This window comes from Durotheca rogersii, assembly GCF_024521655.1.
Source record: "Durotheca rogersii strain YMJ 92031201 chromosome Unknown GGS23scaffold_24, whole genome shotgun sequence".
NCBI lineage: Eukaryota > Fungi > Ascomycota > Sordariomycetes > Xylariales > Xylariaceae > Durotheca > Durotheca rogersii.
In genome coordinates, this window is record NW_026251255.1 from 59,435 (window position 1) to 80,198 (window position 20,764).

Consider the following 20,764-nt stretch of genomic DNA (forward strand, 5'->3'; position numbering starts at 1 on the left):
AGATGCATTATTGCTCTTATTAGAGATGAGCCAACGGCGGCTATCAGGTCAAACCCTCCGAGTGGCAGAGTTAAGTTCTGCCTACGATCCATAATATAATCCGAGATATGGAAAGACTCGTAGAGATCACAGGGCCAGACAGAGGTCCGAAGATGATAGCTTACACCAACTCGGCTCTACTTCATACTACAACAACGTAATACGGTCAAAAAGTTAGTCCCAGTTCCAAAAGGGGCCGTGTTGTTTGAGCAACGACAAGAGAAGCCGAGATATATTATCCAGCGACGCAAGCTCTAATGAGTGCTGAGAGAAATCCATGGTTAATATAGGTGTCTACCCCTTCATCTTGGCATCTCCTTTCCTGAGGAAGTAGGTGTATTTTCTCATACTAATTATCAGAGTGCTAGATATAAATGCTAATCATTGATAATTCGTAGGATACAAAGAACGAGGTTGATTTGAGATCAATAGTGTGTCCGCTTATAGACAAGCGAAAGGATACCTTCAGGTTTATGTTTCTCGAGTCTGACTTCTTGTTTGGAAATTGAGAGCCTCAGAGGTTAAGGTTACCTATGAAATAAATCCTATAATCCACTATTAGTTTTCCTTGAATGGTATAAAGGTTAGGGATTGGTTCTATCATTGCCTTTCGAGGTTTTATTGGTACTTATGGCAACGAGCCTCCCGGTATTTTAAACAGCTCATCTTAGAGAATGTCTTCAAGCCCCGGCAGTGCATCTCCTTCAAAGGTCTCAGACAACCTTTGAACTTTTTTGACTCGATTTTAGGTAGCTAGATGCTTTCATGTCCGCCCATCTTTTCCACCAAGAATGCTAAAACCCCTAAAGGAGCCCCTGTGGATGTGATTTCTTGAAAATTACCAGCAACTTGCCAATATCACTCCCTATAACCTGACCTTTATAAACTTTATATTGATTTAGGTTTCAGTCTCAGGAAAGTGGCCATGCAGTCGTTCTTATTATACGAAGACGCTAATTTCTCAATCAGCTTAGCTTTAGTTATATTACTATTCTTTCACGTTTCTAGAGTGTTTTTAATTAATATAGAAACTATATATTAAGATATAGTAAAAAAACTCTTACTTTTTAAGGAGCTTTTTTAAAAAAGCTATTGTATAAGAAACAAAACAATAGTAAGTAATTTGTTACTATAATAAATAATACTAATATTAATTACATAAAAGTTAATATTATAATTATATCATTATATAAGCATACGCCTTTATTAGAAAGCTATCTAGCTTACTATATAGTTAATATATATCTTCTTACCTACGTTTTATTACTCTTTATAGATAATTAATTATACTTAATATAAATTTAAAAAACACTACGTAATATATATAACGAAATTAAAAGTATAAAATAAGGCCCGAATTATTCTACTTCGCAGAATAATTCGGGCTTATTTTTAACGTAAACGCTAAAAATAATAACCTATCCGGAGGATAGAGAGATATAGAAAGTATACTTAGTTTATTTAATAACGATTTTTAAAGCTACGAACTTTATTTATTATAGAAAACCTAGAAAACGTAAGAAATTATATATAAAAAACTTATAGTTTATACGAAACTATCTTTTATAAATTCGAAACTAGTTTAAATTTTTACGTTAACGCATATTATATTAAATAGAGCGTATATTATTTACGATAAAAAACGTATATAGTAAAACGAATTTAAGAAGAATAAAATATAAAAGAAATTTAGTATAGAAAAATTTTTTTAAAGTTAAAATTACGTAGGTACGTAATTTCTATATTAAAAAAGGGCGTTATGCCTAATAAAACTACGAACCCTTTAAACTTATATCTTCATTACTTCTTTTTACGTTTCTTTTCTACTTTTTTCTACGTACCCGTATTTTTTTCTCGTAATATACGTAGGATTTCTCGTAATAATTCGTTACTAAAAAAAGCGTTAATATTTAATCCTTATTACTTTATAACCCGCTCTTCCGCCTTCCGGATTACCTTTTTAGTTTTCTTATAGACTTTATTAAAAGCTTACTTTAAATTGAAATTTCTACGCTAGCGTATTTTATTACGTATTAACGTACCTTTTTATTAATTTTTTTAAAATCGAAAGCTTTTTTTAATTCTATAAATTTAACGAACTTTAGCTCGGCCTCCCGGGGTACTTTAGCGTAGGCGTAGTAGCCCTTATAATAATAATAGTAGCGATTATTTTTTATACTTATTAGTTATCGCGTATACGTAACTTTCCGCGTTTTCTACGCTATTTTATATACCGGTTTTTTTTACGTAGGCGTTCGCTTATAATCGATTAATTCGTTTAAAGTATACCTTATAAGGTAACGCTTTTTCCTCGTCGCCGTCGTCGTCGCTACCGTCGTCGCTACCGTCGTCGTTACCGTCGTCGTCGTCGTCGTCGTCGCTACTAATAAAAGGGCGGACTTAGTTTATAGGTAGATTTTATATAATAAAATTAACGCCTATATATATTATTACTTAATCGCGTACTTTTTTTTATACCATAAAGTTCGTAAAGCATAACTTACTTTATAGGATATACCAAGGAAGGGAGGATCGCTATCGCCGCCGGCGGCCGTTAGGCCGTTAGTATTACCTATCGTAGTATTAGTACTAGCTACGTAGCGGGCGTCGTTAACCGATAGCTAATCGAGGCCTAGGTTAGCGAACTCGGTAGTCGAAATCCTAAATACTATTCTAATTAGCTAAATCTATCGCGCGCGTATTAAATTTCTTACTTTTTTTAACTACTTTAATCTTATTTCATTAAATAAAAGACTACGAAATATCGTTAGCGTTTATTTTAAGTTTAATTAGCTATATGCGAAGGTTTAAACTTACGTAATTATAGGAAGGGTAGGAGGCGTAAGGAAAAAGGAAAGGAAATAATAAAAGTAATTAATAGTAGGAAATAGGTTATTTTATTTCGTAAATAAGGAAGCGTTATAGGAAGTCGCGATTAAAAGAAGGTACGGCGTTAGTTACTAAGGAAGTCGCGATATCTTTATACGTTAGGAAGAAGCGACGTATTTTAAGAGACGCTCCGTAATTAAAGTAAGAAAAACGTATTCTTATATAGAAAATAGTATATCTACGCTACTTTTATACCCGTATTCTTTACTTTTACGCGGTTTAGCTACATAGAAATTAATTAAAGTATTATAAACTATACTCGCTCGATAGAATTAACGTATATACGCTATTCCTATTCGTTATTTATAGCGCTAGAGTACGTTATTTATAAGGGTATCGTAATAGGTATAGAGGTTAAGTAAATAACTATATACGTAAACGGAGATCTCTATCTTTTAGCTTAGCTTTTATGCCTACGAAATATATATTAACTTAAATATTAACGAACGTAAAAAGAAACTTATCATTTATTAGCTCCTTATATATCGCATTTCTATAAAACGGCTCGTCGAATATTAGGCCTTATAGCGAGATAACCCTAAAGTAAACGACGTAATTTAACCCTAACGCGAATTCCTTCTTTATAATTCTAACGATAACGTAAAGAATAGTAATACCTTACGCTTTATAAACGGTTATTACGTATGAAATAATTAGAGGGAATTATTCTCGTATATAGGAGATATCCTTATAGTCGAATTCCTAGCGCTCGCGTAATATTAGTATTACCTTTTTCCCTCGAGAATCGCGTAGCTTATTTCCCTAAGTATCTTTAAACCTAGGTCCGTCGTAATCGTCGAAAGCTACTATAATTACTATTAGCGGCTCGCGTTTAGGATTAGCGCCTTACGCTTAACTTATATCGTAAATAAAGCCTTAGGAGCTATTTATAAGCCGTATTTCGGAAGAGATATTACGTAATAATATTATTCGAACGCTTATATAGAGTAGTAGCTTAAAGGAAAGGTTACCGGCTAGGTCGTTAAACGCGTTTAACGCTCCTCGGCCGTAATGAATAACGTACGTTTAAATAACTAGCGAATTAAGCGTTACGAGATAGTTAAAATTATACTAAAGTATTTCTTTACGCGTAAAGTATATACGTACCGCTTCTTTAAAGCCGAAACGATCCTACTTAGTTAGTACCGCGGTTATTCTCGTAGATAGGAGCTAGAACGACTCGGCGGAAACTTACGCTAAGCGTAATTCGTTTAGCGCTTTTCGAAAAGGCGCCTAGTCCTCGCTTACTTAGCGTTAAACTACCGATAGAAATACCGACTTAAAAAAAGCTCTATACGTATTATAACCGACGAACTCGTCTACCGAAAGATACGTCGAATTAAGAGTATAAATAAGCTTTAATAATACTAGGGGTAATTAAAAGAAGTCGCCGATTAAGATTATATTTACGTTATTAAAAATCCGCGAGCTACGCGGGAATATCTACCGTAAACGGCGGTTAATAAACCTAAATATACGTAGCCTTAATATATTCTTTTCGTCGATAATTAGATAGCGAAGGTTAGTAAGGCGTCGTTATACTTTAGCGAAAGCGTTATTAAAGAACGGCTTAAAGCTACGCTTTACGGGTAAATAAAGGAAAGAATATATCGTCCTCCCGCGAATGTTATTACTCGTAGCGTTAATTAGGATAATAAGGGCTACCGAGTCTTAAGTAAAAGCCTAGCGAACGTAGGAGGCTAAAATCTTAATTAGATACGATTTTTTAGTACCGCTATTACCGTCGATTTAAAATAGAAGCTAGTCTTAGCTACGACTTTATACGTAGCCGAGAACGGTACCGTAAATTAGCCTTTGTTCCGGATTTAACGTATTACGGGTATTTAAAGGAACGATTTCTTACTCCGGCGTATCCGTAGTACTTATTATCTCGCGTTAATAAGTAGAATCGTAAAAGTAAGGATACTTATATCGGGCTACGTATATAACCTAATCGTAATTTATATCGATATTTCTATTCCTAAGTACGTTAAATATTTCCTACGTAAGCGCTTAATTCGGGAGTAAACGCGTTAGTTTAGCCTAGTCTTCCTCGTTTAAAGCCTACTCTTTTTCCTTTAGGAGCTCGAACTCCTCTTCGTCGGGTCCGGGAAGGTCGCCGTAGTAGTTATCCTCGTATTAATAGGTTACTTAATATCGCGTATACGTTAATATATGCGTTAAAAATTAGGTACCGTTAATTAAAAGTAGCTCGTCTTCGTTAATATACGGATAATTTAACATAAGCTTAACGCGATAAAACGATTTTAATTCGCTAAGGCCCTTATTTACGCGGTAAATAAGGTAATAATTAAGTATACGTTCTTCTACGTTACGTTAAAAAGGACGTTAATCGCGAGCGTATGGCTTATTAAAATTCTAGATCGATATAAAGCGAAAGAAGTTTAATTTAATAATCTTTAGTACCTTTAAATCGCGCTAGAGATACTTCTTATAAGTATTACGCCCGTTAGAAACGTCGCTAAAGCTAAGCTCGAGGCTATAGTTTTATTCCGCTAAGGGCCGGTAATTTACGTTACGTATAACACGCGAATTAGCTTATAAAGGTAGCCTATATAATATATAATAAACCTCTTACGTAGAGTAATCTCGTTCCCCGATTAATTTATTTATTAACTTCGATATAAAAGAAAGAAGAGGATTTACGCTAGAGACCTTTAGGAGGATTTACTTAATAAGGACGCTATAACTATCGGTCTTAATTTCCGCTTTAGAGTAATACTTCGCTACGTAATTTATAATAGCTTCTACGTTAATATAAAGCGAAATATCGATATTAGCTAGCTAAATAAAGGTAATTACTCGATTATATTAATTTAATTATTCGTCGTTACGTTACGCTTTAAATAACTATTAGGTTTTATACGGCCGTATAATAATCTCGGCGTAGGCGCGGTACGGCCGCGGGAAAAGAAATCGGTATTCTAGAGGTAGTAAAACGCTATTACCTTATCCCGCTTCTCGCGCTTTACGCTTATTAATACGGAAGTAATATACGGGGGAATATTTATAGCGTTAGTAACGATTAATAATCTAAGAGAGCTAACAAAACGACGGCCGCGCGTTTAAAGGCCGTAATACGAGCGGATTATCTTTATCTTAATCTAAGCGCCGGCGCGGCTCTAGGTTAACCGTAAAGGCGTAATAGCTCTAAATACGAACGTAGTTTTAGCGTTATTCGAAAGAGATTATATTAAGTAACGGATTACCTTCGAATTAAAATAACCCGTAATAATACGTATTCCCGCGCCTTTAAAATTCGTATCGATATTAATAATCGCGTAAGCCGAACTTCTTAACTAAAACGATATTACGGAAAAGCTAATTCCGAGCGTAAAAATACTACGCGGTAATATAGGGATTAGTTTTTAATAACTCGCGGGATAAGCGTATGCGTTAGATTTTAAGGGAGGAAAGCTATTCCTAAAAGCGTAATATATATTAAAAAAGGCTCCGCTAATAAAAATTAATAAGGCTTAAGGTAAGAAAAGCGCTAGGAACCCCGAGGTACTTAGTAAAAGTAACGTACTCGCGTTTTCGTTTAAACTAAAAAAGCCGCGTACCCTTTAAATAAACTATAACGCGCGTAATATTCCTTAATAACGCATTAACCTCGGTACTCTTAAGGTTTTTTAACGCTTACTCGAGATTTTATCGCGTAATTTATTACTACTAGGCGCCTTTTTTCCTTACGAAATATTTACTTATTACTATCGCTTATTAACGCATAAGTATATTAAGCGCGATAAAACGGAAAGTAAGGTATTACGCGAATCGATTATCGCGCTAACGTATAGCGTACTATACCTAATCGTCGAAATCGATCTTACGCTACCTTAGATATATAAATTTAGCTTCTTTACGCGGAAATAAAATAGGAAACGCTAGTAAAAATAACGTAGTTAAACGCATAAACTCGTTAATAAAGATCTAGCGAATAAAAGGCATGGATAAATAATAGGTACCTATAAGTTTAACGGGATAACCTTTAGAAATAAACGTCCCTTTTAATTTTAACTCTAAACGCTTTATCTTAGTTTACTTTAACGTAACGTTTAATATAATAAATTTATCGTATTAAGCTTCTAACCCTTCTAAGTCGCCTTCCGTAACTAGGCTAGTCTAAAACGCTTAACCGTTATCGACGAAGTCTTAAATATTAAGCTACTTAAAAACATTACCGTCGTTAGGTAGCTCTTCTAACGCGGCGCGATTTTATTTAAAGTCTTTATAACCCGGGTAGTTATATCTTAAATACTTAAGCCATACCTCGATAACGCGCCGGCGTATTTTAAACTTAGTTCGAAATTAAGTTATCTACTTAGGATTTTACGCTAGCTCGCGTAAGCGTAATAAAACGATATTAAAATACTAAGGGAAAAGGGAAAGATAGTCGTATACTTTATTAACGTTACGTATAAAGTATACGACGTAGCCGCGATATTTATACTACTAGCCGCGGATTATAAGTATATTTATTACTACGTAAACCTACGTAATAAATAATTCTTCGATTATTATTAACTTTAGTAGTAAATTAAAAGAAGGAAGGATATTAAAGTTAAGATAATTACCTACGTTAAAAAAGAAGGGCTTATTTACGCGCTTCTTTTAGTTTTTATTACGATAACGCTTATAAATATCCGCGGTATTTAAATCTATATTAAACTAATACTTTCCGTAACGACTATAGTATTTACGTCGTTCTTATTCTAACGCTAATTAAAACCGTATTAAAATCGCGTAATCGGTATCGCTAATCGCGTTAACGTTAAGGTCTCTTTTCTACCGTAGCGGCTTAATTATAAACGAGCTTTAACGATTAAAAACGCTACTAAGTTCCTAAGAGCGAGCGGTATTTAAGGGGGAGGTCTAATTAAAAGGTCGGCCTAAGCGCGGTTATTCTCGCGTTAATTTTAGCGTAAGGAATTCTAACGTAAGAAGCCGTAAAGGTCGGCCTCGACGTACTTATACTTACTCTAGCGCTAGTTCTAACGTAAACGCGCGTAAAGGTCGGCTTCGACGAACTAACTCTCGCGCTTATTCTAACGTAAGCGTACGTAAAGGTCGGCCTCGACGAACTAACTCTCGCGTAAATACTCGAAAAGGTCGCCCTCGGGACGCTAGTTTTAGCGCTACCGCTAAATCCGCTAGTTATAATTATATTATTAACGAAGAAAGTAAAGGAATAAGAGAAGGGTTACCGTTATTACGTCGGGTTACCTTATACCGTTTTCGAATTTACTATCGTAATACGTTACCTACGCGTAAAGCTACCTCTTTAGCGCTTAAATTATATACCCGAGGCTACGCGGTAATAAAATATAATCGATAATAAGTAACATTTAATCGCGGAGCCGGTTAAAGCGTTTTAAGCGTAGGATAGGATCGGGAATCCTATATAAAATTAACGGTAAAGTATAAACTATTAATAAAGAATATTAACCTAAGTAAGACGGCGTATGTTTTCGCGGTAAGAGAAATAATTTTTTATAAATATAGCGTAATTTCGTGGATTAATAAATTACTCGATAACTTAAATTCTTTCGTATATACGACATTCTTTAACTTAAAGCGATTCTATCTTAATTAAACTAAGGATAAATTATAAGGATAAATTATAAGATACGAAAAAGAGTAAGAATTATATAAATAAAAATAGAAACGTATAAATAAACGCGTTAGTAAATATACGTAGGAATTTTAGGGGATAATAAGGATATGCTAAATAAAAAAAACTCCATTTATTCCGCCGTTTTTATTAGGTATACGTATTTTTAGGGACCCATAGCGCGTTTTTTAGCCAATAAAAACAAAGTTTCCCCTAAAAGACACCCCTTTATAGGGGTATTTATAGGGGTATTTATAGGGGTATTTAACCCCGTAATTAATTAGCATAACAGGGGGTTATACGTATTATAACTATCCTCCGGATAGGATAAATTTTTAATATATAATATAAATTATTTATAATTACAAGGATTATATATATAATTATTATTATATTAAGGGTTTCTATTAAAAGTCTTCAACGTAGAAGTACCTCCCTACCAAACCGCTGTTACTTATCGATAAGATAGTTGATTGAGTAATCCTACCCACTAGGCTGCTTATCGAATTCTAAGCAGGCAGGCATTCATTCTATGATTGTCCATCCTCCGACTTGTCCCAGTTCCGATTACTTCACAGACTTGCGTTGATCTCACTCCCCCTCCACCTCCTCCCATCTACACCTGTCACTAGATGGCAGCTTTTGACTTGGTCCCTGTTATCTGATTTAGCTGTTCCTCTCTCCCTCCTAGTTGATCATTCGTTATGGATCCAAATGAGCCACCAGAGCCAACACTACCGTCGCAGGAGCAGGTCTGTAATCAAGGTGGACATTAGGTGCTTATCTCGAGAGCTGACTTGCTTTGTTGAACAGATGCGCCAACGACGCCTCGCAAAACTAGCCGGGGCAAATGCTGCACCGACAAATTCGAAGCCTAGCGATGCGGCAAAGCCCGAATCCCCAACACCTACGCCTGGTCTGTCCAGCCAGGCGATCGCCCGACCAGCTACTTCTCCAAATCAGCAAACGAATACAATACCTTCGCCTCAGCCGCCTCGTCAAGCCCCACCAACAAATCCATTCTCGCAGCTCACAACGAACAAGTCAGACCCTGGGAATGAGGCAGCTACGAGTTCAGGTAACAGAGCTTCCTCCAAAAGGCCCGGAACGCCTGTTGACCGAATCAAAGCAACAGCTCCGCCAACAAAAAGGGCGCAAGTTACGAAGGAGGAGACTCTTGATGATTGGTCTAACCGGGTCCTGAGTGACATATTCCGTGTCACGCTAGACGAGACCAACACAACCGACAGCCGTGGCATCCGGCTCACGTATCTCCCAGACCTCCGAGCCGAGCTTGAGGAGTCTGGCGATCCGGTCAAGCTTACCACTTCATCAATTGACACGGCCATCCTCGAAGCCGCCCGGTGCGTACCGCTAAGCAAGGCTCTGCTAGATTATCTATTGCCATGTTGGAAGCGTGTGATGAAGGCTACCAAGCCTTCTAGACCCCTGCCTCTCGAAAGACAAGAAGTCCTAGACGAAGCCAAGCGTCTATGCATGAGTAATTGTATATTTGCGCTTACCATGCCGGAGTACTTTGGGTGAGCAGCTTCTCTCATGCGCCCATGGGCCCATGCGTCGAAAGTGTTCTGAGGCGCGCTGACAACTAGAAGCCGAGACTCTAATCCGAATCACGATTCTCTTGTGCCGTATCTTCTCCGGCACCACGAAAACGAAGATGGTATCTGCTTAGATTTCTTCACCGAAGCTGTCTCCCGCATACCAGAGGATGATGGCGTTGCTGGTATATTCACAGATGCCATGATCATTATGAGCGAGAGAGTCGCTGGGATGACCATGAATGATGATTATAAACCCTACATCAACGTAAGGCATGCTCAGCCTTTTCGGAGCACATACGTCCGCTAACGGTATTTAGTCCCTCGTAACATATGCTCGGTTCCCTCCGTTACTCAATGCCCTCGCACGACACCCACGTTTCCACGTCAACCCCACAGCGGATATGACCAAGGAACAAATAGCCGTAGCGAGCGAAACTGAGACACTCTTGGGGCCATTTTTCCGCATCTCACCACTACAGACAGAGGTTACGAAATCGTACTTCGCTAGCCCGCGGACCATCGACCCGGGCCATGTCAAGTCTTCCCAGAGCGCACTGCAGATGACACTGAAAGCGCATCAGGGGGACCTTACAAGCATCACCAACGCATTCGTTCGAGCAAGTCCTGCTTCTCGGAATAGCACTCTCGATTGGTTTGCCTTTGTCGTGAATACTAACCACAAAAGACGTGCCTTACAGGTCAAGGCTGCGGAAGTGGCTTCTGACGGGTTCATGGTCAACGTAACGGCTACTTTGGATCAGCTATGCCAACCCTTTATGGATGCGACTTTCTCCAAGGTCGATAAAATAGATATCGACTATCTACGTCGCGAACCCCGGGTCGATATGAGCGATGAAACCAAACTGAACGCCGACCAGGCGACCTCGGAGACGTTTTATCAGTCGCGTGTCTCAGGGTCGTCCAATTTTATTTCAGAAGTTTTCTTCCTAGCCCTAGCTTCCCATCATTACGGTCTCGGGGCAACCAACTCAAAACTGAAGGATCTGGACAAAGACATCAAGCATATCGAGAGAGTCATTAAGCTTATCGAAGACGAACTGCCTAAATTGGAGGGTGTAAGTGTTCCTCTTGCCCGAATAGTCCAAGTCTAGATTATTATCCTCATTGCTCACAATATGGTAATGCCAGAACCAATTACGCCTTCATGTAGCGAAGCAGCAACTTCAGAACGCAGTCAACGGGCTCGAGAAATCAATAGCACTCAAGCTCGCCATAGAAGGAGTTGTGTTAGATTCATCCATGCAGACATTGTCACTACAGTTTATGAGATACGTTGCCGTCTGGCTTCTTCGAGTCGCTAGTGGCACGGACTATAAGCCAGGCAAGGATTTCAAGCTTCCACTCCCACCTATTAGACCAGAGGCCTTTAGCTGCCTTCCGGAATATGCCCTTCAAGACGTCGTGGAGAACTTCAAGTTCGTTTTCCGGTAGGTCTGAATCGTGGCCCGCTCGTGTCAGCTCATCGCTTACGCTTCTATAAGCTTTCTACCCCAGATTTTGATGTCCGCTGTTGGGGACGAGATCATCATGCTATGCATCACGTTCTTGCGTTCTTCTGACTACATCAAAAATCCCTACCTAAAGTCGTCCCTGGTAACCTTACTTTTCTCCGGGACATGGCCGTTATATCATCTCAGCAGAGGGGTCTTGGGCGACACGCTTGTAGGGTCACCTTTCGCCAATGAATATCTACTACATTCCCTGATGAAGTTCTATATTGGTTAGTTGGCACGTCCCTGTCCCTGTTTCCGTGCACTTACCATAACAGAATGCGAGCATAGTGGCGTTAGCTCCGCATTTTACGACAAGTTTAACATCCGCTACGAAATCTTCCAAGTCATCAAGTGCATCTGGCCTAACAGTGTCTACAAGGAGCAGCTCAGCCAGGAAAGCAAGTGAGTCGTTGGCTTACCCCAGTAAACCCGACGTAGCTCGTATCTAATAGCCCTCAGGATCAATCGGGAATTCTTCGTGCAATTCGTCAACCTACTCCTTAATGACGCAACCTACTTGCTTGACGAGGCGTTAACCAAGTTGGCCAAGATTCATGACTATCAGAAACAGCTACACGATGTAACGCTAACTGCTGACGCGAAAGAGAAGATCAGGACAGACTTGGAAGCGGCGGAACAGCAATGCCAATCCTGGATGCAGTTGGTGAACGACACCATGGGCATGATGAAGCTGTTCACGGCCGCTCTACGCGATGCGTTCACCATGCCCGAGATAGTCACAAGGTTGGCCGGTATGCTGAATTACAATCTAGAGTCACTAGTTGGCCCAAAACGCGGCAACCTGAAGGTCGAGGACGCCAAGAAATATCACTTTGACCCCAAGACGCTCCTATCAGATTTCATCGACATCTACTTAAACCTTGCCCCAAAGACCACCTTTATCGAAGCCGTCGCGTCAGACGGACGTTCCTACAAGCCGGAAAATTTCGAGACGGCATCTAGATTGCTCCAAACCAGTCTTCACAAGGCTCCAGAAGTAGTTTCCGCCTGGGAGTCGCTGAAGACAAAGTTTGCTGAGGCTAAGGAACGTCTGGATCAGGCCGCACTCGACTTGGGCCAAGTACCAGACGAGTTCGAGGATCCACTAATGGGCGAATTAATGAATGACCCTGTCATCCTCCCATCGCACAACATAGTAGATCGTTCGACGATTGTTCAGCAATTACTATCTAATCCGCTTGACCCTTTCACGCGAAAGCCGATGACTATTGATGATGTTATCCCGGCTGACGATCTACGCGCCCGAATTGCGGAGTGGAAGGCTGGGCGGATTGCAGAGGCGAAGGCAAAGGCCTCGGGAGGAGGAGACGCGATGGATACTTCAGCTGATTAAGGGGATCGCGGGAAGGACAGGCCCCCGTAACGTCACATAGAAATTGCGCAATGAGATGGGTCACCGGCAGCAGGAAGGGCATACGTGGATGAGCACAGGAAACGCACTCGCATTTCTGCCAAGTGTACCGACGTCACTTGCAACCACCCTACCACCCCCGTCTACACAATGTGTCTAAAACTCCCAAGCTTTGATCGAGAATCGACAAATGCCGCAGGATCTTTAGGTAGAAAATACGCGTCGCTAGTCTCCCGGTATTTCAGGGCAGAGAAACGCATATATAATTACACGTTCCTCTTACGGATGCCCGACTAGTTGCATATTATGAAAAGCAGTTGATTACATGTCCGCGATGCTCACAAGCAAGCAGGATCCCGGGCGGAACTCATCGTCATTGGCGCTAGAAGGCTCATCAAGATACCCGGCATGTGTTGGTGATAGAGCCTCGGCTAGCATTCAGACAAGATGATAATGATGCGCGGTGTTAATTTCAACAACCAATACTTCTTTTTTTAACATAGCCTACACTCATGTCATCTCGTAGAGTTTCTTGACCCGCCCCCCTCCTCCTTTTCTCTTATCCAACCCTCTAGGCAGGAATTTGCCGCAAGCTCTTGACCGTATCGACAGCGCTTGATGCGATGGGGATCCAATCGATGCCGAGGACCTTGGTAGCACGCGAGTTGTCATATTTGTACGTGCCCTCCGGGGGGTAGTCGCCGCCCGGTACGTCCTCGGTGGGAAGCTTGTCGGCGAGGTCGGGGAACGCTTCGCGGACCGCGCGCGCGATCTCCCGGTTGCTGTAGTAGCCCGCGGTCGTGAAGAAGCGCTGGCCGCCGGCCTCGGGGCGCTCCATGGCGTTGACGTGCGCGAGCGCTACGTCGCGCACGTCCACCCACAGAAACACGCCGCCCGGCGGGATTTCGGACTTCCACTTGCCCTGGATCAGGTCCACGAAGCGGGAGTTGCTCGTGTTGATGTCGGCCAGCGAGTCGAGGTGGTGGGCGAGCGGGCCGAAGACCAAGGGCGGGCAGATGGTAGCCACGTCGAAGCCCGGTTTCTGCTCGGCCACAAAGTCCCACGCGGCCTTCTCGGCATACTTCTTGGATACCCTATACGAAGTCGGCGGCGGGCCCCGCAGGCCGTCTTCGTAGGTGCTCGGGTTCCAGTCCGCCTCGGAGAACGTCTTGGAAGGGTTGGACAGCTCGGCCTCGGATATGATGGCGGCGAAGGATGAAGTGACGACGACGCGCTTGACCCCGGGCGCGTAGGTCGCGATGGCTTTCAACACCGAGTTGGTGCCGTTAATGGCAGGGTCGAGCAGTTCGGTGCGCGCGTCCGTCCAGCGGAAGTGGAAGGGCGACGCCGTGTGCTGCACGTAGTCGAGCCCGGGCGTCTTCGCCACCTCGTCGAAAGCTCCCGGTGCCGCGAGGTCCGGCACGACGACTACGGACAGTTTCGCACCCGGATGCTTGGCCGTGATCTGCGAGGCCTTGGCCTCTGACCGTACCGTTGTCACGACTTCGTATCCCTTCTGAAGAAGGATCTCGAGAACGTGGGCTGTGTTTGTTGTTGTTATCATATTGGCTAATCAGCTTACGCGAACCCTTAAACTAACACAAGATATGAGACATAGAATAGGGAAACACCACGCTATTATTCATCCTCCCTTGCCCGCGCTTACCCGCCCTCTCTCTCTTTTCTGGGAAAAAAAAAAAAAGGCAATTGAGTTACTTACCGGCGATGAAGCCCGATCCACCTATCGCACCGACAGACGTTAGCGAGTCGTCATCTCCCATCCGAATTGCTATCGCGGCATGCTCGTAGCCTTGCGCGGGATGGAGTAAGCGACTACCGACCTGTAAGGAGTACTTTAGGCATCTTAATTATTCGGACACAGCAGCACTGGAACAACTATTGATCAAACGAGGATAAAGCCAGGATTGCCACCAGATGGGATTACCGGAAATCTCAAGGGCTCGTCAGAGATGGGCAGCGCTTCTTATGTACTCCTCTACGTTTTCTCCACCCTCCCCGCCTCCCCCCTTTCGACGTTCTTTCACCCGAAGGTAGGCGGAAAGCGCATGAGTAGTATTGGCAGCATCACGAGGGGGGTGACATTACTAAGTGCCTAGGTGGCTGGACCCGTGAATCACGTATTTATTGGGTCTCTCGATTTTAGCGAAGTCGCCATATCTACCTAGATATTACTTCCGCGACTGGATGAACGGCCATAGGGGTTATCGGCTGGTGAGTACCTAGTGATAACCCCTCCCAAATGACACTCCACACTTACCTAAGCTCGTACTTATCGCGTAAATACGGCATCACTCACCATGGGGCGATGCAGAAGCCGTAAATACGTCACATTAGCCGAGCTTGCGCCCTTCTTGCGTGTCAAGCAATTCGACTCGACTTGACCCCTCGTTCAATGGACTGGCGCTGGAAACGACGCGAGAGACCTGCAGCTAGCTATCTAGCCTAGGGGATGCCGGACGCATCTCGGCACAAGTGTGACGGATAAATATGACCACGTGGATAGGCCTGCTTTGTCTTAGCTCTTGCGTAGACGGCAGGAAAAAGGCGCAACTGATAGACGTATCCTGGAACTAAGAGCTTAAATTCCGGGACAACCACCTACCTAGGTAGTTGTTATCGTACATGTGGTAAGTATTCCCAGGGACACCCACCAAGATGATAAATGGACATTGACAAGGGCAAAAAAAAAGACGCCCTCGATGCTTGACGAGGCCTCGCAGAGTCAGGGGTATATATAAAAGCGCACCCAGTCCAGTTTATTCCGGATTCCATTAATACACAGTTGAAAGCGCGTACGCCACCAAGCATTTACAGCATACTCTCCACCCGTCCTTTCTTATCACCGCCCTCCCCTTCCTCTGCCTCTGCTCGTTCCGGGCGCGTCCCTCCCCTACCCAGACGAGCTTGCTGAGATAGACGGCCGAGGGGGCGACCACATCGTATCGAGTCGTCAGAAGCTTATCGAGATGTCGTCACAGGCAACCTCTTTCCGGGTGACCGCTTTAATAGCAACGAAGATGAACTCGCCCGAAAAAGAACAATTTGTTGATGTGATAAAGCGCACTTCCCTCTCCTTCTCCAGGTCGGTTCTCTGGTCTCTCTTTTTCCTTCCTCGCTTGCCGTTTTGCAAGGCGGTATATGGCGTTGATCACTCGAGCAGTCGACGTATGTGTTGAGGGCGGATGCGCCAGATCCCGCCGAGGGAACAATCGGCCGACGTTGTCGGTATTCTCCAAGCAACCCGACTACCGCCAATATTTGTCAGGTATAGATAACAGGGGAAATTATGACATGGTCGCTCATTATACATAAGGGATTGAGGAAATGGGATTGGTGATGCCTGATGCGACTATGAGGGGATAGAGCGTCGTGACGTGACGTGGTATCTGAAATTCGGCCGTTGCGCGTGATGAAAGGAATAAGGCAGGGCGACGAGATGAGATTTTCTTGCCGAAACGCTCTCCAGTCCATATCTGTCGGAGTCCAGATCGAGCGTCCGAGAAGTTGTCGAATAACCGCTGTGCAGCACGAATCTCCCGGCACATGATATCGGAAACTTAGCCCAAAACGATGCGAAGCCATGCAAATGCGAAACCTCCGGTATTAAACACAATAGACAGCAAGAAATAAAGCAGTGCTCCTTCAGTGGTGTCACCTGAAGGCCACAATAGGCAACCCACCCAATCTCGATCAACACATAATCTGGCCCTGTAAGTCCGCCCGTGGTATATCCTGTTCGACGTGGAAACAAAAGAAATAGAGTACAAGAGCTAGTCGGAGGCTCATAGCGGAAAAATTAATGATAAAATTAAAGACAACCCGTGCCGAGAGGAGCTGTCAAAAAGGCGTATGCGACATGGGAATGAAAGCGTAGGTTCACGTGCGTCGTCTGGTCGTGGCATTTACAGATTATCGATTCTGGCGCTAGGCATCTGCATCGTCGGGTCATCAAAGTCGGGCTTCATCGACCAGGCGTCCATATACCCGCAGTGCACATAAGGCGACGATAGACTACCGACACTGCCCACATTTACCGGAGCCTGATAGGACACTCCGTTGCACCATGGATCAGGCTGTGGCGGCGGAGGTTGGTACTGCTGCTGGGTGTGGAGGACCTGTTGCGTGGGGGTGACTTGTGTTTGTACCGGGGCTTGTACCGACTGGGGGTGGTGGATCGGTTGATGGATCGGTTGGCCGTACGGAACCATAGTGTTCTCGACGATGGGCGACGTCGTACTAAGCGAGAAGCCCGGCGGCGGGGGAGGCTGATGGGTATATAAGTCGTCCTGGAGGGGGGGGCTTCGGCTTGGGCCCGTTCCCGAGAATGCGCCGGGGCTGTTCTGGATGGAGCCGGTCATGCCAGGCGTGGCGTACGAGATCTCCCGCGGGAGCCCGTCGGGTTGTTGCCGTGGCATGTGGTACGGTTGTATTGGATTGGTGTTCATGGTCGCAACCCCTGGATTGCTCTGCTCCGTCACATAGTACGAATGCTGTGGCATGCTGGCGGTTCGTTGGAGAAGGTGAATGGAGGGATGCTGCGCTTGCTGTACCACATCGCTTTCGTGAACTCCAGGATGCTGGGGTTGCTGAACCGCCCCCCCATTATAGTCACGGGCGTCACCCGCAGAAATGCTGTGCCGATGGTTGTTGAACTGTTGCTGAACGTTGTAGTCGTTCACCTGTTGGCCAAAATCCGCGAAGGACGACGCCCGTTGAGCAGCGCTTCCCTGGAAGCCCGGTTGAGCGGCCAGGTAATTGGCTGGCCACGACAGGCCGGCTTGCTTCGGGGTGGATGGGGACTCGCCACCATCGGATTCGGAAGAAAAGTCGTCGCCCTCTGACAGGTGAACCCCTCTCTGGTGGGAGCGCCTTTGGTGCTTAACCATCGTCGTCTTGCGACAGAAACTGCTAAGAGGTTAGTTGGCCATGACCCCAGGGACGACTCGGTCTTCTACTACCTCTTGAGGCATCCTTCATGGGCGCATTTGTAAGGTCGTTTGCCGGTATGTATACGACGATGTCGAGCGAGACTCGATGACTAATAGGGTTAGCTCTCATACGCGATGTCGTTAGGTTCGTCGATGGACATACATCCGAAAAACGCTTGCCGCAACCCAGATGTTGACATTGATGAGGCTTCTCGCCAGTGTGCGTCCGAATATGAACGGTCAAGGCACTTCGTTGTATGAAGCTTTTCCCACAACCGGGCGTCGAGCATGAGTAGGGCCTCTCATTCGTGTGTATCCGATAGTGTCGTTGGAGGTCAGACTTCCGGTTGAAGCTCTGCATCTATGTAAGTGACTTTGCCAACGAATACGGGCGCGTACAAGTCCAAATGCAGGCAGATGCCTCGAGCGGCAACACATACCTTGTTGCACGATTTCCAGTCGCACTGAAAAGGCCGAGCCGTCGGCTCATTGTCGACAAGTTCCAACAGTTCCATCTCTTTGCTGAACCCTGAGATCCGGGTCCTAGTAACTAGTAGTGCGAGTGTGCGAATCAGACTTTACTTATAGTTTCTACAGTGCGAGCCAGGAAATATAGTGAATACCAGCGTTGTGGACCAGGCACCGATGTCTCCTAAGGCATGGGACAAGGGTAGCGTGGGTCGTTCGAGAGCAGCCCCAAAGTGTGGATGGCACCCTTGCTCGGAAGGGTATGTAAGCGGAATCTGATTCAATGCGACGCCGAGATTGAAATCTATGCGTCTCCCAACACGACTAGGTCCCAGATTTCTCAGCGAGGAGCAATATGAGAATATAATGCAAAATCTATAATAAGTATGCCGGCTTTCGAGGAGCGATGATATGGCGGGCCGCTGCGTCCCTATAGAAGGCAGAGGAAAAGAGCAGGCCAATGCGAGTCTCCGGGGAATCGTCCTAGGAGCAGAGGTTAGCAAAAAAAGCAGACATATGGCATGTCGGATATGCTTTCATATATTTCAATGTCGATCTTCCAGGACGACACTACCGGTGTCAGGGAGTTTGAAGGACTCACTTGCAGAGAGGACTGTGGACGAGAATTAGAGAATTACGTCCTCGAGGTGTTAAATTATCTACTAGCCCGTACCGAGCGAAGGTATGCTGCGCGGAGTCCTCAAAACCGACGACGTAATCAAGGATGGGAGGTACCCAACGTCGTTATCTCGGGCTTAAACCGTACGTTTCAGTTGAAAGTTGCTCTATCCGGAGCCTAGATTCGGAATTGGGCCCGCGGTTCTCAAGGCGTATGTATATCCAACCCTCGATCAACAAAGGGGGATTCTCGCCTTTTGGGCAGCCCAGGGTTGAGTCGGGTATTGGGTCCGACTGGTGAGCGGACTTGGCGTATTATTGAGGCGAAGTACAGAGGGCAAGGCTCTGGAAGGCGAAAGAAGGCCGTTTAATCCCCTTGCGTTGCTCGCTGTCGGCGCACAGAACCTGGCCCACTAGCCGGGCTGTATGAGCAAGCAGGGAAACCGGCTTACTTAACTGAGGATCCAGATCCTCTCGGGGCAGATGCGGATATAAGGGAATCTCGACCCAATATCCCGACGAGGCCGGTCTGATTTGTCTGCGTCACTGTCCAAGACAACCAGGCCCATAGACAAGGCAGGAGAGAGGATAAACAACCCGATCCTTCGCGCGTGCGAGAAAGAGAGATGGGGGGGGGGGGACCGCCCAAAGCAGCAGCACGAAGGTCTCCAGGTGAAAATGCTACAAGGTTAGTAATGAGAGCTTGATCTCTTATGTTTCAAGTCGAGGAGTCGAGTGTGCCGAGATGAGGAATGCCGCAGGTGAACCAACAAATCCCCTCCTCTATCCAGAATGTCGGGTGGATTCAAGCAAATAGCATCGAGGTTTATTATCGAGCTTGATCACTATTCCCTGGAGCAGCCGGGAGCCTGAATGAGTATGGAACGATTTTGGGGGGGATGGTGGAGCACTTGGTGAGGGCCGCAAAAAGGAAAGGAGAGGGCTCGAGCACGGCCGTCAGAGTAACGGGATGTACGCTGCAGATTGAGCAAGATCGTAAGGGGAAGACGAGAATGGCGATCGCCTTCATAACCCAGAGCCCCAGCGGACAGGAAGCATGCGTGGTGGTGCAGAAACGGCCTAGTGTTGATATAAAAATACACAATGGCGCAAAGTAAAATGTGAGGATCGTTGTGGTGGTGCCCTCAACGGTCTTGTTCCCTACTTCCGAACAGCGCTGCAAATGGTCCGTGTTGATCAACGTCCGTGGGTATTCCAGATGTTCATACGAGCGGGATTCGCCAGCACGGGATGTCGAAGAATCCGCTAGGCGAGGCTCTTAGTTAGGTCAGTGCAAAAACACTCAACCTTACATGCAGCGCTCGAGAGGGACGAATCTGGTTATATAGGCAGGAGGCAGACAGACAGACAGACGTCCCGGTTAGCTAGCCGAACGAGCCGGCAGTTGGCCGAATCCGAAGCAGATTATTCAATGAGACCTGGCATGAGCCGGGTCAGAATGTGATTGAGCGTCTGACGGCGGGAACGCGGTCTACGGGAGAGTCTGTAGCAGGCATATACGGCGGCAGCGGTTGGTGGTTGCGGCGACGTTGGACGTTGGACGTGGTAACAGACAGTGGTGATGCGTTGCGGATAGCAATAGATAAGTAAGTGGTCAGGAAGGGGAGTGAATACCTACGCACGGGTGGAATATGTATGTACGAGACATCGCAGATAAACTACACATACACACACGGCTACGGCCAGGGCAAGGGCAAGCC

General features: G+C 44.7%; 3 protein-coding genes across 3 annotated transcripts; 1 reads left to right on the forward strand and 2 right to left on the reverse strand.

Annotated features, from left to right (window-relative positions):
- The first annotated feature begins 9,093 nt into the window (after positions 1–9,093).
- GGS23DRAFT_580881 (ubiquitin conjugation factor E4) lies at positions 9,094–13,554 on the forward strand. Its single transcript, XM_051517149.1, has 9 exons — positions 9,094–9,312; positions 9,374–9,638; positions 9,690–10,101; positions 10,174–10,387; positions 10,440–11,198; positions 11,272–11,570; positions 11,625–11,863; positions 11,912–12,038; positions 12,096–13,554. The coding sequence occupies exons 1-9, from the start codon at positions 9,265–9,267 to the stop codon at positions 12,988–12,990; spliced, it is 3,258 nt and encodes a 1,085-aa protein (XP_051369036.1). The 5' UTR covers positions 9,094–9,264; the 3' UTR covers positions 12,991–13,554.
- On the reverse strand, positions 13,285–15,177 carry GGS23DRAFT_232223 (NAD(P)-binding protein). Its single transcript, XM_051512067.1, has 3 exons — positions 14,850–15,177; positions 14,729–14,749; positions 13,285–14,550 (listed from the first exon to the last, which is right to left on the reverse strand). The coding sequence occupies exons 1-3, from the start codon at positions 14,869–14,871 to the stop codon at positions 13,580–13,582; spliced, it is 1,014 nt and encodes a 337-aa protein (XP_051369037.1). The 5' UTR covers positions 14,872–15,177; the 3' UTR covers positions 13,285–13,579.
- A 1,754-nt stretch (positions 15,178–16,931) lies between these two features.
- GGS23DRAFT_606875 (uncharacterized protein) lies at positions 16,932–18,472 on the reverse strand (the record flags this gene model as incomplete). The annotated part of the gene is made up of 4 exons (XM_051519962.1): positions 16,932–17,934; positions 17,988–18,067; positions 18,121–18,312; positions 18,398–18,472. The coding sequence occupies 4 exons, from the start codon at positions 18,470–18,472 to the stop codon at positions 16,932–16,934; spliced, it is 1,350 nt and encodes a 449-aa protein (XP_051369038.1).
- Positions 18,473–20,764: the final 2,292 nt, after the last annotated feature.

What these genes read in the sequence shown, in the direction of transcription:
- GGS23DRAFT_232223 (XM_051512067.1), bottom strand. Translation starts at nt 14,871, where the DNA reads ATGCCTAAAGTACTCCTTACAG. An exon ending in GCCTAAAGTACTCCTTACAG is followed by an intron (nt 14,750 to 14,849) that starts GTCGGTAGTCGC and finishes TCGGTGCGATAG; the next exon opens with GTGGATCGGGCTTCATCGCC. An exon ending in TGGATCGGGCTTCATCGCCG is followed by an intron (nt 14,551 to 14,728) that starts GTAAGTAACTCA and finishes CAACAAACACAG; the next exon opens with CCCACGTTCTCGAGATCCTT.
- GGS23DRAFT_580881 (XM_051517149.1), top strand. Translation starts at nt 9,265, where the DNA reads ATGGATCCAAATGAGCCACCAGAGCCAACACTACCGTCGCAGGAGCAG. An exon ending in CACTACCGTCGCAGGAGCAG is followed by an intron (nt 9,313 to 9,373) that starts GTCTGTAATCAA and finishes TTTGTTGAACAG; the next exon opens with ATGCGCCAACGACGCCTCGC. An exon ending in AACTGCCTAAATTGGAGGGT is followed by an intron (nt 11,199 to 11,271) that starts GTAAGTGTTCCT and finishes TGGTAATGCCAG; the next exon opens with AACCAATTACGCCTTCATGT.